The 16,507-nt window shown below is 43.4% G+C and overlaps 1 protein-coding gene across 12 annotated transcripts in view; it reads right to left on the reverse strand.

Moving 5' to 3' along the window:
- si:ch211-285f17.1 (sickle tail protein homolog) overlaps positions 1-16,507 on the reverse strand; it is a 105,667-nt gene that overhangs the window by 65,749 nt on the left and 23,411 nt on the right. For 3 of the 12 annotated variants that reach the window (XM_047612184.1, XM_047612185.1, XM_047612179.1), the window contains exon 1: positions 15,009-16,387. The exons of 1 other annotated variant lie outside the window; for it this stretch is intronic. In XM_047612184.1, the coding sequence (XP_047468140.1) occupies positions 15,009-15,354 (346 nt within the window). In that variant the 5' untranslated portion in view covers positions 15,355-16,387. Of the gene's footprint in view, positions 1-15,008; positions 16,393-16,507 lie in introns of those variants that run through there. 8 more of the 12 variants (XM_047612186.1, XM_047612180.1, XM_047612181.1 and 5 more) reach the window with 7 other exon arrangements.

Consider the following 16,507-nt stretch of genomic DNA (forward strand, 5'->3'; position numbering starts at 1 on the left):
ACTCCAGTAGCACGCAGCTTTGACAGTCAGAGGTGTCATCTTCACAAGTGAGACTCTCTTTAACTCACACTTTACTTTTGGCTTTTGGGGCATTTTTTCACCAAACTGATACAGGGCACAAAAAAAAAAAAACACCAAAGACCTTGGCTGCTGTACACCCAGATCTCACTGTAGCCTGTGGACCAAGCTGCCTTTTCCATATATTTAGCCCGAAACCACTTAAAGCCCTGGTGAGTTCAGCTCTCTGCTTTAAAGCCACTTTCATAATCTTCCACAGGAAGAGTTTGAGAGTTTCGCTGATGGCAACAATGGAGAAACTGGACTATTATGATCTCCGGGTCAGAATCAAACACCGTCTTTAAGAGCTGTCTCAAGGCGATAACCGCGCTAAGATTACATAAATAATGCGCATCACAGCGTACTACAACCTGTGTTTAACCCGCCACGGACGCAGCTGGGCCCGCGAAGACGCCACAACTCATGCACGTAACCTGATGTAACAGCCAGGTGAATCTGCTGCCATTATGGATTTCTGGGGAGGGGAGATTAAACAGCTATTGATTAAATAAATAATAACAGCCCCAAGTAATGAGAATGCGAAGTGAGAGGTGTGAGATCAGACCCGGGCCGGAGAAGTGAATGTGGCACTATGAGGCCAGTGTGATTGTCCTGTGGCCCACTGCTACAGTGACAGAGAGGAACAATGAGACATAACTCACCCAGGGAACACAGCACAGAGGGTCAGGGGGGGTCACATGACTCCGTTTCTGTCCGCGCGCTTGCCTGCCTGCCTTTGAGTCGCACATGCATGACTGAATTAAAGCGGCAACATGCGCTGAGACGGACATGTTGGATAGATACATAGACATATTGTGTTCTAGAGAAAATATGAGTGTGGTGACACACGTGTCAACGCAGATATCACAGTTTTAAGGCTTTTTAACATCGGACAGCAAGTTTGAGGAAGGGTTGGAAGGATGGTCACGGGTATGATATGAAAGACTGAAAGACTGAAGTCGAGAAAAAGTAAGTCAATTCTTAAATGACTGGCGTAAAGAAAAAACGGAGCAGCTTGTAATATCAGGACTTGACATCCCCTTAACAACTGCTGACTCAGTGTCTTTCAACAGAAAGAAACAATGTGTGTAAATGATAAACCAAACTTTGATTTAGCATAGCCCTGACAGTTTTATGCTAATTCTTGGACCTTACAACTCTCACTTTAAGACAGACTTGACGGATTCAGCTGGTTTCTGGCCTTCATTATGAACAGGCATGTTCTGTGAACTCTGGCATTTCAGATTCCCCCGCTCATGATGACATCTCTGTCAGAGGTGTCAATAACCCCTAATGAGTGAAAAAATCCCAGTAATGTTGTGAAACGCTGTTTATTTTCAGAGGGCTAATCCTAAGCAGAGGGATGTTTCAAATGTCAGGCAGTGCACGACCTCGCTTTCAACCCAGACTTTCAGCCAACATTGTGACTCCTGAGTCGTGCAGTCCGTGTGCAGCAGGAAGCGACTGTAGATACGAAGCGGGGCAGCGTACTCTCAATCAGGTCTTCTTGGAATAAATAAAGCTTTTGGGAAGAGTCAGTGCCCTCTTATAGACAACACACTCTCTGGGGTGCCAACAGACTGCAGTTCCATGACCAGGCACACAAACGATTTGGTCTCTAGCTACTTTGTCCATTTATGACAACTAGTGGGAGGCTTCGCTCACTACCCCGCAGGACTGAGAGGTTCGGGAGATCCTTTGAAAATACTATTTCCAGATTTCCAGTCTTCCTATTGCACTGTTGATTTTGTTGATGTGTTAGGTTGATATATGTGTATGTTTGTGTACAAGCAACTGGACACTCGAATTTCCCCCAGGGGATGAATAAAGTTTTTTTTTTTCTGTTCTCTATTCGATTAGTGCGGATTGATACTAAAATATCGATACCTCTGATACCAGATCTTTATTAACCAAAATCGATTCTCAAATCAAAGTATCTGCACTTTTGATACTTCACTGAGGTAATGTATGTCATTAACCTCAGGTTAAACCACGACACAGAATACGAGGCATTTATGATGAGGAGGACAGAAGGAGAAGAGCACAGTGTCAGAATTAAGATGTAAGTTTTCATTTTTATCGTAGTACGTGATAATTAAACGATTTATTTTAATGGTCTTATTATTTTACTTATTCTGTTTTTGTGTTTGAAACACCATTGTCACATATTTTGTGTGATTATTTAGGTGGAGAACTCTATATAACCCACTTTAAATAACCCATTTACATTACATATACTTAAGGATATGCATAATTATGTGAGTGGGTCGGGTGTCGGGTGAGGGTCAGGGTCCACTTCTTTATAGTTTTTGAGTTAGTCATGATTTAATCCGACGCTACCAGGACTGCGACGACCAGAGCCACCACAGTGGGCTTCAAAGCCGCTCTCCTGGTAACCTATGGGTGATGTTTCGGAGGGTAACATCTTTATGTACAGTCAGCAGTTGTGTATCACAATGATTTACCCATGAGCCGGCGCTAAGCTCAACCCACTCACTGTGCATGGGAATATGCAGCGGAGGTCATTTTGACGTGAATTTAGTGGGACAAGAAAAAGGAGCTGGAAATAAAGAGGGGAACATAAACAGAGACAGAGAGGGGTAGATGAGACAAAGGCAGGGCCACCAGCTGGTTTAGTGCCGTGGAACTGTCAGGTTAGGCACTTCTCCTCTCCCACCTGCCTCCACATCTGTTCATCACTCCATCTCTTTCTCTGCCTCTCGCAGTTTTCCTCTCCATTATGTAACTCTTTCAAATCATTGCAAGTGGAGACCAGCAAGCAATAACTGTAAATACATGTTTTTTTGTTGTCATAGAAATGTGGTTCATAATCAGGTTTACAGAGTAATAAAAAGCATTTAGCTTAATTGTGTTTGGTCCATAAGTGCACTTTTGTGGCTTCTGGTGCGCGGCAAGAATAACTGGTCTTAATAACGTGCATTTGAAATGGCCAAGAATAATGAGGCTAAAATATTTATCAGATGTTTTATGTAATATCTGAAGAAAAATTAACAAATAAGCGCCCCCTACGAGCGAGGGCTTTATAACTAGCGCCAGTGTGCCGTCAGACGTTCAATATGCAAAACACGTCTGTGAGGAATTTGGAGATAAAACAGCCGTAAAGATATAAGTCATTTTCCTATCGATAAAAGCATTCTTTATTGGTGCTCCGGAAAAACGTTATGAATAATTGATGATTGCTGGTTGCGCATCACATTAACTGCCAGCTGTCTCACTCTGAACTGTGGGCCTCAGTCTGCAACTTAGCGTACCCTCGCTGGCTTCCCATCGATACGAGAGCACTCCCTGTCTGTCTGTCAAATTATTTCAGGGGATCATGCGACAACAAACAAATGTGGTATGAAATACGCACCGCTCAGAAACGCTGGTCCAAGTCGCAATTAATATTCTGCCTCTGAGAGGATAAAGAGAAGGAGAGATGGTGAAGTACAAAGTAAGAAATGAATTTTGACTGTTTTACCTCTATAGTATTTCTGCATCTCCACATGGACACAATAAGAAGCCTGGAAGTACATAAAGTCCGTAAATGCTGCTCTCGCTGTGCAAGCTTTATTAAGATTTCACTTCCATCTCTGAATGTTTTATTGAACTCTGCTTTTTCATTCATCACCGCTATCATAATTTCTGAGAAGTAAATCGACTTAATTGATTTCTTAGTGCATTAACAACAACCGAGCAACAAAACAATGCTGCCACGAAAGGAATATTGTGAATGTGCCTGACAACTGCGCGAGCCAAATGCAGAATTAATCATCTTCAAATTCCTCATTACTTAATTATGTGTTTTTCTTCCGTGCTTTTAAAAGGCTGGGGGAATTAGCGAAGGGCCGCGGACGTTTTTCTCCTTCTTCTTCTCTAAATTTGAGGATGCTCGGATAAGGTTTAGCGTGACAGTCTGCAGGCATGAGCGCGGGTCAGCGGGGTCACCGAAGCCCAGCAGCCCAGCATCTGTTCTCTACTAAACAAACAACAGCCTGCAGAGCCACACAGTGTGACCAACACCACCCAGGAACATCATGCATACTTGTAGTCTACATATTAATATTTCTGGGACTCGACGTAGGAACCAGGCAAAACATCACAGAGGAATACTACAAGAATTTCCCATGCAAATAGCCTATTTCCTTTCCACATTCACATTTGATCTATCCTCGCTTCAACGTCTCTTCTATAACGCCACAATGGGTCCTGTCTGTCCTGCTGTGTTTTTCCCCAGTCCCTCAACTTATAAGAAATCAAGTATTATATAACGAGAGATTTTAGATAAGACTTTCTGATGTCTATCAAAACCAATCGACATTCTTCTGCTGGGCGTTTTGCAAAACTGTTCCCGGGCCGGGAGGGATCATGACAAATGGTCATTTGGGTGAGCATAATTTGAGCGGACAACTGCAAGCTGACAAACATATTCTACAAACAATGGACGTGAGCCGCTGACGATTGCGCTGCGAAAAACTAATCAGATTTAAAATGCATTCCCTCAGAGCAGGTTCAAAAAAGTGTAGCAGTAAAGGGATTAAATCTTTTTATCCCGTCACTCGGCTGAACGCTCGATTAAATTTGCTCCCATCCAGCCTTCCCTGCTCCAGATACGGTCACCTTTTTCCTTTTTTTTTTTTTGATAAAAATGTAAACAAAAACATTCGAAGAAATCAGCTGGCGCTAGACTCTCGCATCCCCGAGAATTAAAGTTCCAGCTGTTAGCACCGGTTCAGCAAAAATCCCCTCGCTCTCGGCTCAGGCTGAAACGCTGTCTCAGGATAGCTTCAGCTTTAGAGCACGTCTCACCAATGACTTCATCAAACAGCCAAGCCATATTATTCCGCCTTTTTCAAAAATCCCCAGATTTAAAAGTGGTGTGGGGGAGGAGCATATTTGATCTCTGAATCAGTGTTTCTGCGGTTTAATACTATAAGAATGCACCAGAGAGTCTCAGAGGCACAGGGCAGCTGTCAAAACCATCTCAGGGTTTCATATGTAGGGAAGAAAAAAGTTTGTAAAGTTTTTTTTTTTTTTTTTCAGTCCCAACCTAATTGAACAAGCTGTGCTTGCAGGGATAAAATGAATGAACGTCAAATATGCTTTGACAGAACAGTTTGAGAGGAATAAGCCAACATGAGGAGCCAGACTCCTGTGTGAAGCTGGTTCAAGCTGAAATCCTATCGGCCGTACAGCTGGGGGCGCTACGGTACATGCCAGGGGACGCTGAAGTCTCCGGTGTGGAGCGGAAGAAGCTCACCACACTTTCACTGAAGTGCTATGAGTTGTAATTATGTGTAGTGATAGTAAACCTGCTCAGTATCAAAAGGTTAAGATGAGAGATCCCATATGTGGCCAGGAAGTCTGCTTTATTTCTAGCTGCAATAAGTACAGTGAAATAAATCTCTTTTCTTGTAGTAAACAACACACATGGTTGTGTTTTACCGCTTCCACATGTCGCATATCAGCCTGGAGAACAAGCATTTAAATGATCCGGTATTTTTAAAAGGTCAAAGAAAGCTGTGAGGTAAGAAACTGTCTAATTAGAGACGAACAAAAGATGTAGCTGAGGTCGAAATGACCAAAGGAGGTGTTATGACTTTATATTCTTATATTGACAGAATGCAAAAAATAACATATAATTCAGCCCTCATGGGTCATGGTGATCTTAATGGCTTCCAAGCAGGGTGAGGGTGTTCTCTGTGTCTGACAGTCGTTATGTTTGGCAGGCTGAGACCCCGCAGAGCACATGACAATTACGGCAAATTGTCTGTCTGTTCTGCGGATGAGGAACATTTAAAATTGACTCAATTAGTTTTGGTTAACCCACAGGTGGGCCGCACCTCGCTCGCAGCCAGCACCTGGATGGATCTGGTATCATTTCTCCTACCGGCGCTGGAACAAGGAACAAACACTCTCTGCACTAGACTGCTTTTCTTATTGAACTGGAGCACAGTGATAAACAGCACAACTCTCTGTCTTTCTAATGAATTTATAATGAGTGTGATTGCTTTGGCTTTAAGCTTTAATCATCGAGGCCGTAATAAGCAAAGATCAAGTCTCACTGTAAACGAAGCAATTCTATAGCGCCGATACATGACAGTTGCTATTAAGACTTGTTGACCTGCTAGTTCTGAATAAGTTCTTAATTACAGTGAATATCAAAGGCCTAAAGCAGCGCATCGAGTGACTCAGAAATCTAATGAAAAGCCTCTCTCCCGACTCTGGAATCAGTTTCTAAAAGTAACAAGCTACTGTGTTTGTGGAGAAACTGGAACACTTTCCTTTTGCAAGTAAATCGAGCCTGGATTTTTTCAGTGAGACAACACTGATGGGGGTTGAAGCATCTCCAACACAGGGGTATGCCTAAATTATCTGCTTAATACATAGAGTAGCAGAGAAGGGAGGCTTTTTTTTCTTCTTTACGATATAATTTATGTGTCTAATCTCGCAAACCCGGAGAAGCCCCTTGCCAAAGGAGCTGTTCACTCAGTGCACCTATAACAATTATTTATTATCAATGAACGGCAGGCTGTATGGAAACCATAATGTACAGCACATTCTTAAAAAAAGGTTTAGCTGCCGCTGAGAAACTGCAGGAGGCGACACAACTTCCTTAACAACCACATAGGTAACTAAAACTGCAGGTAAACAAACCCTCCTCATGTCACATCCAGCTTCATTAAATTCGTGTCGACGCCTGTCTCAGCTGCAAATCGACGCATGCACGCGGTGACACACACACATGAACCATGACCAGGAATTGGCACTGATGCTGCAGCCAAGTAAAAAGCAGAAAATGCGGAGTTGGAAGCGGCTCCCTGACGTTTTCCCTGCGACTATTTAATTCCTCCTCTTCATTTGTTTCCTTCACTCGCTAGACAGAGAGGGAGACACAGAGCGGAAAAAGAGGCCTATACATCAGCCAGATTTAATGCCGCCTCATCCCGCCCGGCGCTCGTATCACATGGTGTACATCGTCAATAATCTTTATGATCCGGTGTCTTGGCGAAAACACTTGGGTAACGTGTTGCTCCTCTTGGAACCCCAAATTCCTAATCAGGCATCTTGGCGCTCATTTTCCGTTTTTTATTTTCTGCACATGATTGCATCAAGACATTAAATGAATATGATACAAGTTGGAAACGGATATTAAAAGGCAGGAGTTCGGTTTTATGTCCAGCCTCCAACCAAAAGATGAGAAATATTAAATATGTATGCACGTACAGTCTTGCAAAAGATCACAGATGAGGATTCAGCTGAAAGCAGCCTGTTAAGAAATAAAAGTTTCGTTTCATGTTTGTTGTTTGCTGAGCTGTGCGACTGTCAGACCGGATATTGTATGTTCACCTTCTTCTGTCGCTTTCGGTCGCTGGGAACCCGGGCAGACAAGGGCACATTTTAGGCACTAAAAGCTGCCGTTGCAGTAAAGCAGCAAAGGAGACAGCGGTACAGTCAAAAGGAAAATCCAAAATGACCACGGTGCTTCAGACATGCGTGACGTTTCTGCTTTGGATGCTTCTAGCTTCCACGGGTCAAACAAGAAGTAAGTGAGCGCCCCGTCTGACCTCAACAATGACTGCAGATGTGATCGTTTCATGTCACTCGTTTCCTAACCCCAAAACCACAAACATGCTTTCAAGAAATAAATGGCCCAAAATGCTCCCTTTTATGATCTGCTGGAAAACTCAGGCTGTCTTCTACTCAGCATTTCATTCTGAATTGGTAAGCGGTCTTTCCGAACTCCATTCGCTGGACACAAAAAAAACAAAACAAACAACAACACTATTCACTGTTCTTTAAACAGACCACGGAGTACACAGAGAGGCCAACCGAAATAAACCAAACAACTGGAGAAACAATCTGGTTCCACTCAAATGTCTGCACACATTTTTGCAGGAGCATTTTTTTTCTTCTTCTTTTCAGAATTATCTTATGATTTAGAAGAATTGAGCGTCAGTGTCAGCTAAAGGTCAATAGGTCTGAAGCTTTGCACTTTCATGTCAGTCTTGGTGCAACATTATAAAAGCGCTCTGAGAAAGTGACAATATAAGGAAGGAAGATGGGTTCCTACTGCAAATTTATATTCTGGTTAAGACTCAAGGACTCAAACAGCACGTCGCTGGAAGGAGTGAAAGCGTTAGATATCTGTACATTTAGAAATCTCATGGCGCAACATCATAACATAACACGCACTTCCTCTGACCTTCAACCACTACCATCTTAGGCCACATGTTTTTTTATCATCTGACTGGATTTACAGCAAGACACAACTACTTCTCTACGGTGGATCATGTGGCGTACACTCATAAGGTGTGGTGACACTATTAGTCAGCTTAATTTTCAAGATATTTCAATGAACTCTTGCACATTTTGGAAAATCCACTTTTTCACTCCGGTTAAAAGTGGAGCGCAGTCAAATGCATGAGAGTGAAGAGGATTATCTGACCCTATAAAGACCGGTGGCCCGGAGGAAATGGCTCCATCCAAAGTTCAATGATAATAGTGCATTCACATGCTCCTCAGACGGTCTCACGCATCCGAGTTTGGTGCGTCCTCGCACTTTTAGGTCAGAATGTAGAAAGAAAGTTACAGATATGATGTGTGCTGCTTTAAGCTTTTAGACGACGCGCACTGACAGCTGTTCCAAGCACTTTCCATTAAATAGCAAAGGAAATGATCAGGTCAGTCATAACATACGATTCATTTCAAATATTCGGTGATGTTAAAACACATCATGCAATTCCTAAAAAGTAAAGATGCATGTGAGAGATGGACACGCAGACGGTAATATTTAGGTTAGGATGTCTTACATCTGCAGCATGTCTGCATACAACAACTTAGGGACGATGGACGAGGACGATCTGACTTTGGGATGGGCAGACAAATGGTTCCCATTATTTTGACATCATATAAACGCACAGTACAGGTCTAGCAAAAACCTTACATTAGATTTTGGACAGAAAGTGAAATGTGAAATCTGTTATTTACATAGTTACAGAACCGAACTCACTCTAAAACGTAAAGTGAAGTTTTACATTTCAGCTTTGAACCAAGGAAGTTAAACTACTTTGCGTACGCTAAGCAAACTGTCCCCTTGCAAAGTCTCTATAGTCTTGATGTCCCTCTAATCTTAGGAATATTTATGATTTGCTCATTAGAACAAATAATTTACAATGCTACTACAAATGTTGATGGCTAACCTTATGCTAGTTATGCTAGTCAACTTGTGCCTGCAGCTCAACAAAGAGTGGCATCAATCTTCTCACATATCTCTCAGCATGAAAACTAATTTGCATATTTCCCAAAAATATTATACAGTTCTTTTACTTTCAGCTGAATTCTGACAAAAGTTTGTTTTTTATCTGCATGCTGCGTGGACGCCAAGTATCTTTTAACGGCCTACACCAGATGTTCTTTATATAGATGATCACAGATGGTGTAATTTAAACTTTGAAAGATATTAAAGAAAATTCAATCACTTAAAACAACACGTCCACATGGTAGAAATAAACACAACAGGAGTGTAAGTTTCAGTCTTCTGCACTACCGAGTCAGGAGAATATTTAGCCGTTTGTGCTTACAGGATTCATTTGTGTGCTTGTTTACTCGTGCCCACCCGGACAGGATGAAAAACACGCACGCATACCACATCCAGTAAGCCTGAAGGGCAAAAGGGTGGGAGAGGGGAGGTGGACGCATATTGATTTCTGTGTCGAGAGGAAACCCTGAAGGAGCCCTTGAATCTGCTTACGCCCCTCAGCTGGGTGAAGTAAGCACATTTATGCTTTGGGTTGGAACACACACACACACACAGAGACGCACATTACACTGAATTGAGAAAAATAATCTTGTAGTGAGATGTCTAGTTTGAAGGAATTTCACGCCCCATTTGCAGGATTAGCTTTGAAGACTTTGCTGTGTAAGCCAAACGATGGGCCACACTGAAAGGTAAATATGCTAGTATTACGTATGTAGACGAGATAATCAGTTTGACGTTAACAAGGGAAAACTTTTACTCTAAGTCAGGGCAGAAATGGAAAAGATTAAGCCTTTTGTTTTATCCTTAATTGGTCACGCGAATAAGAACCCGATCCCCAAACTCCCACGGCCACAGGAATCAGGAAGAAGCCTCAACGCCCCGAGCTACACCCCCAAAAGAAAAACACACACCAGACCCTGCTGGGGGATTTACAGTAGACACCCATGAGTAGTCACAAAACTGAAGCTCTTTCTTCTTGCCCAGTGGCCCAATTACTGTCTGTTTCTGTTTGACTGATGAGTCACTTCAACTTGTTTTCTGAACACAGACCACAGGTCCTTGAACACACCATTAAGTCACCTATTCTCATGCTCCTAATGATTCAGTGGACTTCTCTTCCGTCACTCGGTACTTATTGACAAGCCAAGGACAAAGGCAAGTTGTCTCCCGCAGCTGAGAAAACATCACAGGCATTGTCACTTCCTCCCTTGTGGCATTTGGAAAAAAAGGATCTTTCAAAAGTTTTAAGACACTCCTAATAGACGTAGGTCAATAGAGGAACAAAATCCTTAACCTTTCCAAAAAAAAAAAAAAAAAAAAACAGCCGAGTGGGTTAGAAGGACTAACATGAAGTGACAATAAACTCAACTTTTAGTGTATCATTTTTTACTAATATTCTGCCCCCTAGCAGATATGAAGTATCTGACATATTTTCTCAGTCATATGCAAAAAGAAAGAAGAAGAGTTTGATATAAGTGTACGTAAATCATATGAATCCATATAGTGAAAGTTTGAGACTACTTGATTCAAAGTAAGACTGGGGAGGTTTGCTTAAAATCAGCCTACTTACTGACAAAAACATGTGGATGGCACCAACTCTAACATTTCCTATGGGCAGAAGAACAAAAGCTTCCCAAACACTCAAGAGAGGCAGATTGCATTTGAAAAGAATATTAATTGAATCTCTAATTATCTGAACTACATATCAGCTTTCGAGGGCAAACTGTATTTTGTCTTCTGGATAATGCTTGTAGACTGTCCCCGACAACTGGTGGTTTTAAGAGTCACAAGAGGCTGCAATTAATGTAATCCCTACTCTCGGCTTCAATGTCAAAGAATTGGGTGATCACATCCCTATCCCCAAACTCATTCCCATCGCACTAAGCTGTCTTTTTAACTTTTTTTTTTTCGAAGAGTAAGTAAAGTAGCATCTGGGATAAAAAGCCAGTCGCAGATAAACACCATTCACAGACTATTAACAGTGAGCAACGCTGACATAGTGTAATGAAAAGAAACATGCTCGAACATGTAACACTTCCAGTAATTCACATCCATATGCTGTCAGACAGACAGAAGAGCATGTTTGTACACTAAAGCACTTGAAATGTCTTAACAGCCTCGGACACTTAAAAACAAGCTGCAGCAACTCTGCACATTCTGATGTGGTAACATAGTCACTAACCCATATGGTGCAAGAAACAGCACAACACGAATGCTTGAATACCGGTGTCTGGATGAGTTCAGAACACGCAGACGAGGATTATGGCAAACATAAACACTCACACACACACACACACACACACACACACACACACTGTGTTCTCAGTTTCCCTTTATTGACTCACCTTTTCAATCAGCAGGAGGTGAGGTCATCCAGAATCTGAGCAATGACTTTATCTCAATTGCATCTTGAGAGCAAACCCTTGGCTGATGGGTCATAGCATCAAAGGGCCCATATGGTTATACACAAGCTGAAAACCGTTCAAGTCGGTCTAGACACAAAGTCAGAAAAGGGTCTGGGATTTGGAGATAGCAAAGATAGAAGAGCAAGAGATTAGGCCATTGTTAGCCAAAGTCTTTCCAGACCTTAACCTTTCCAGATGTGTTCGTCAACTGGTTAGAAGTCCGTTCCAGTTAGTTTTGTAAAATAAAGTTTGACCCAAGGCTCGTGGGAGGGATTCACAAAGAGCATGACTTCTAAAGTAAACTATTTCAAATAGAGATATGTCTTTTGCGATAAGCAGCACCTATTGGGAAAGTTGTATTTTCTGTTACCTCATAACTCACTTTAGGTTAAACAGAGTCTGCATAGTCTCACTTCAGGGTAGCTTAATGGCCACTGTAAACAAAGAATACAACCTAGCTTTATTCAGTTCACAATCACATCATTGCCAGCCATCATACACTTAGCTGCACTCTGTGAGCATAAATACAGTATATACACCAAACAAAATGTCTAAAATCAAAAGTTCTATCAAGAATTTTTTTTGAAGAAGAAGAAGAAGAACTTGACTGGGCCACACGCAGCAATGGCCTCAACCCCATCCAACGTACTTTTGCAATATTGGGTGCAATTGCGTTTTGCAAGTTAGGTCTTAGCACCCAACATCAGACCTCTCAAAGGCTCTTGCTGCTGCAAATCCTTACAAGCAGGTTCCAAATGTGTTTGAAAGCCATCTCAGAAGGATGGAGGTTTCACAATCGCATCAAGCGTGGAATGTTTGGGTGTCTGCACCCTTTTGGCGACTTAAGAAAGTCCATTATAAGTAAAGCAGAATGAGAAATACCCACAGAAATGAGCCAAAATGTGGTTGAACCGGCATATGATGCAATGCTGAACAGTATTAGAAAAAAAGCTGAACTTGAGACCTGTATTACACCCTCTCTGGACAAAAAAAATGTCAAACAGATTTCACTTTTGGAGGAAGCTGCCACTTTAAGACTGAAATTGGGCCCTCTGGCGAGCAGCAGTCATCTCTGAAGCTTTCACACAGTGGAAATGTCACCTGTCACACGCATTTACAGTCTGCCAGCACTGTCTGCATCAGCTCTGTTTGACCCTGTGGGCCTGTGCTTTAGCTGCCGTCATGCCCTGTAACCGCCATTAGCTCGGGAGATGGAGACCTGACGCGGTCATAGCTCCGCACATTAACTAGCCTTGTTTGTAAAAATGTGCAGGGAATATGGTGAGCTGCCCATTAGGTTGCAGCGAGAGGGTGCTTAATTGCGCTTGCTCTGTTTAAAATCCAAATACTCAGGCAGCACATGTCAGCGGTAGCTCCCAAAGCAAAGACACTGCATGGCATGTGAAAATAAAATGTAATATATCAAAGGGTTGCGGAATCAGCCCACTGTAGCTAGTTTCTAGAGAGACCTGGCGTTTCACTGTGGAACTTCAAAGTCACTGACTCGAAGTGTGCAGAGTTCTCGATGAAGCCTCCGATGAAAAACTCACAGTAGGAAAAACTGAAATATAGAGAATACACACAGCTCATTTATTCTTTCTGATGGTCTTTTGTGGGTTTGTGAGTGTGTGTGAGTTTGTGTGTGCGTGTGTGGGGGGGGCAGCGGTGGCATCTTTGAATAACGGATTCAAAAGCTGTCAAAACGCGACACGAGAGAGAGGAATAAAGCGGAGAAAGACTCGGGGAGAAACAAAAGTCTAGAGGGTGTGAGCAAAGGAAAAAATAAAGAGCGAAGGAGGACAGAAACAGAAAGAAACAGACAGGAAGAAAACGCTTAAAAATATAGAATGACACTTTCTAACTGAAGATGTATGTTGTTTTTCTTTAAGTCCTAATTCTGGTTTTAGGAGGAGAGTTTATCAGAGTTGTTTCAGCTTAAGTACAGGACACAAGGAACTGAAGAGAAACTGACCCTGACTCTTGTGAAGTGTATCATCTTTGCATGAAAAGTATTTATTTGTGTAAAGAAGCGACTGGAAGCTTCACAGACAAGAACATCTGGTTTCCAGTACAAACTTGCCCCCTTATAACCCATAACCTGTCTTTAGTGCAGGGAGGGATCCACACACAGACGCAGCCCGAGACCTGTTGATTTCCCAGCATGCCCTGCTCGCATTCCTGACCTCCTTCTGTCACTCTTTCACTTGACTCTCTTGCCTACATCTACCCTCACACTTAAACGTATATTTCCCGACTGCCACCTCTGAACACAAGTTGAACGGTGAAGAGTGATTCAAGAGTGATTGACAGGGAAACATTTCAACAGATGAAGAGAGAGAGAGAAAAAAAAAAGTCCGATCCGTCAGTCAGACTCATGGCAGACGCTAACGCAGCACACGAATACGTGCGCATCGTTTCCTCGTGTTTGAACACTCTTGGTCAGGCTGCCTTTGACAGTGTGAAGCGACAGTGTCCTGACAAGACATGAAAGCGGACGCCCTGCAGAGTGGAATCTAGCAGGGAATGATAAGACCATTTTCGTCATCCTCTCAAACCCCATTTTGGAAAAAAAAAAAAAAAACTGCACAACACAGACCAACGCAGAGGGACAGTGACACAGATCCTGTGAGGAGTCATCCCCTCGTCTCCATCAGCACGGTGCTCAGACAGATAACCGCCAAAAGATGGAGAGTCCTCATTAATTGCAATGACAGCAACACGCGGTGTTAAGGAAGCAGGGGGAAGAAGGCAAAGACTTCTCAGAGAAGACAGATTAAACAGGCTGAACTCGTGCAACAGAACGAAAAGTAATATCTGGCGATCACTTGTGTGAGTGCCCACTTCTTTTACCTTTAGAAAATAATGACTACCTTTCTATGGAGAAGACGAAGGATAAAATAATGGGCACACTGAGTGAAATCATTGTGGCTCCTACTCTTTTTTTTCCTTGGGAAGACACATTTTTGTCTTTTTTGCCATTTCTGTTAGGTTCCCTAATAATAAATGTTTGAAAAGAGCATCAGATGTTTTGTCACAGGGAAAAGACACAAACAGGAAGAGTCCACCTCTAAAGTACATGATACAATCAAGAGCCATTAAAAAGTGAAAAAAAAAGTACTAAAAAAAGAACCAAGTTAAGACAACATTAATAATAAGAATGAAGGAACAAAACAGTTGATGAGTTTCTAATGTGCACAGATCACTTATTTATACCTGACATGCCAAGTGTAGACCAGAGACAAGCTAGTCTTTACATTATAATGCATGGTTGTTTCTTTACTTACTGTGCACAGAGCCTTGCTGCTGACTCGAGGCTTTAGGTGGGCTGATCCTGCTCTTGGGAGGGACCATCTCCATATTCTGGCCCTTCTCACCTTGACTCTGGCTGGGGGCCTGAGCCTCAGTCTGAGCCTCGCTCTGTGCTTTGCCTTGTGGCATCGCCGCGGCCGTCAAAGACTTCTGTCTGTTCAGGATTCCATCACTACCTGCCCTCATAAGTTTCTCCCCCACGCTCAGGACCCGGGCTCTGCCGGGCACGGCGCCGGTGCCAGGGCATTCCTTCCTCTGGGAGGGCAGCTTAGACCCAGCCCCCGCCGAAGGCGGCCTGGCCAGCCTGGAGGCTTTAGACATCCTGCAGGTCGGCGGATCAGCAAAGCTCCTCTGTCTTTCTCAGCCTGGCTGACTGGAGTTGTGTCCCATGGGCGATCCGGAGTTTCCCCCCGCTCTCAGTGAGTGTGACTCGGTGACTCCACAGCTCCGGCGTGTTGTGACTAGTGCAGGTAGGCTGAGAGGGGGCCCGGTGGGAGGGAGGGAGGGAGGTAGGGAGGGCACTTTTGGGAAGATGGGTGGGAGGCAAACTGAGGGTGGGAGGTTAATAGCTCCTTGGATGGTGTTTTCTTCTCCCGGTGTGGCCTCCCGAGATCCTCCAAAGCAAACAGTAGGTGAGTGTGTTGGTAAACTGGTGTATGCCTGGGTAAACCTGTGGAGTGACAGGATGTGCAGTGTCGAACGCAAACAGAAACTCGGGTCTCTAGTGTCAGCGCATTCCGGCTCCTTAATCCCTTCTCAATTTATCTCTCCCTGCCTTTCACACTCTCTCCTTCTCCATCCTTCTCTCCTTTTCCAAATTCCTTGTGCTCAGCCTCTTCTCCACTGACACTGACAACACGCTAGTCAACTTCTATCTCCTACCTCACACTTAATATTTCTTTCCCATGTTACTGTCCTCTTGTGCCATGTCTCTCCTCTTCTCTTCTGCTCCGGTTCACTCGCTCTCCTTTGCTGATGCACAGCGGGTAACCATCCCGGCGCTCCGGCAGGCAGGCGGTAACAAGAGAGAGAAAAAATGTAGAGGCTGCAAGAGAAAAGAGGGGAGGGGGAAAGAGCGCGGGGGAAAAAATAAAAAGTGCCGGCAGAGGTTTTGCGGAGGAACCCATCTCTTCAGGTGCAGCTGCTCAAGCTGTTCCAGATGTGTGTGCAGCGCTTCACGTCATCAGCCGACCGCTCTGAGCCACTCTCTGGTACAATCACTACTTCACCCCGTCCTATTTTCCCTTTTTTCTCTTTCCTTCATCTTTTTTTCCCTCTGTCGGTCTCTAGTTATTCTAATCCAGGCAGCCCGTACTCCTCACATGTGATGTGATGTTCAGCCTACCAGAGGCAGGAATGCACACAGATGCACAACACAACACACTCGACGATGGAATTTACAGAGAATTAAAGAGCCCAAAGGAGGGGAACGTTACAGCAAGGAACACATTTCTATTCTGTTGCACCGAAGGCT

Source organism: Mugil cephalus, chromosome 18, assembly GCF_022458985.1.
Source record: "Mugil cephalus isolate CIBA_MC_2020 chromosome 18, CIBA_Mcephalus_1.1, whole genome shotgun sequence".
Classification (NCBI taxonomy): Eukaryota; Metazoa; Chordata; class Actinopteri; order Mugiliformes; family Mugilidae; genus Mugil; species Mugil cephalus.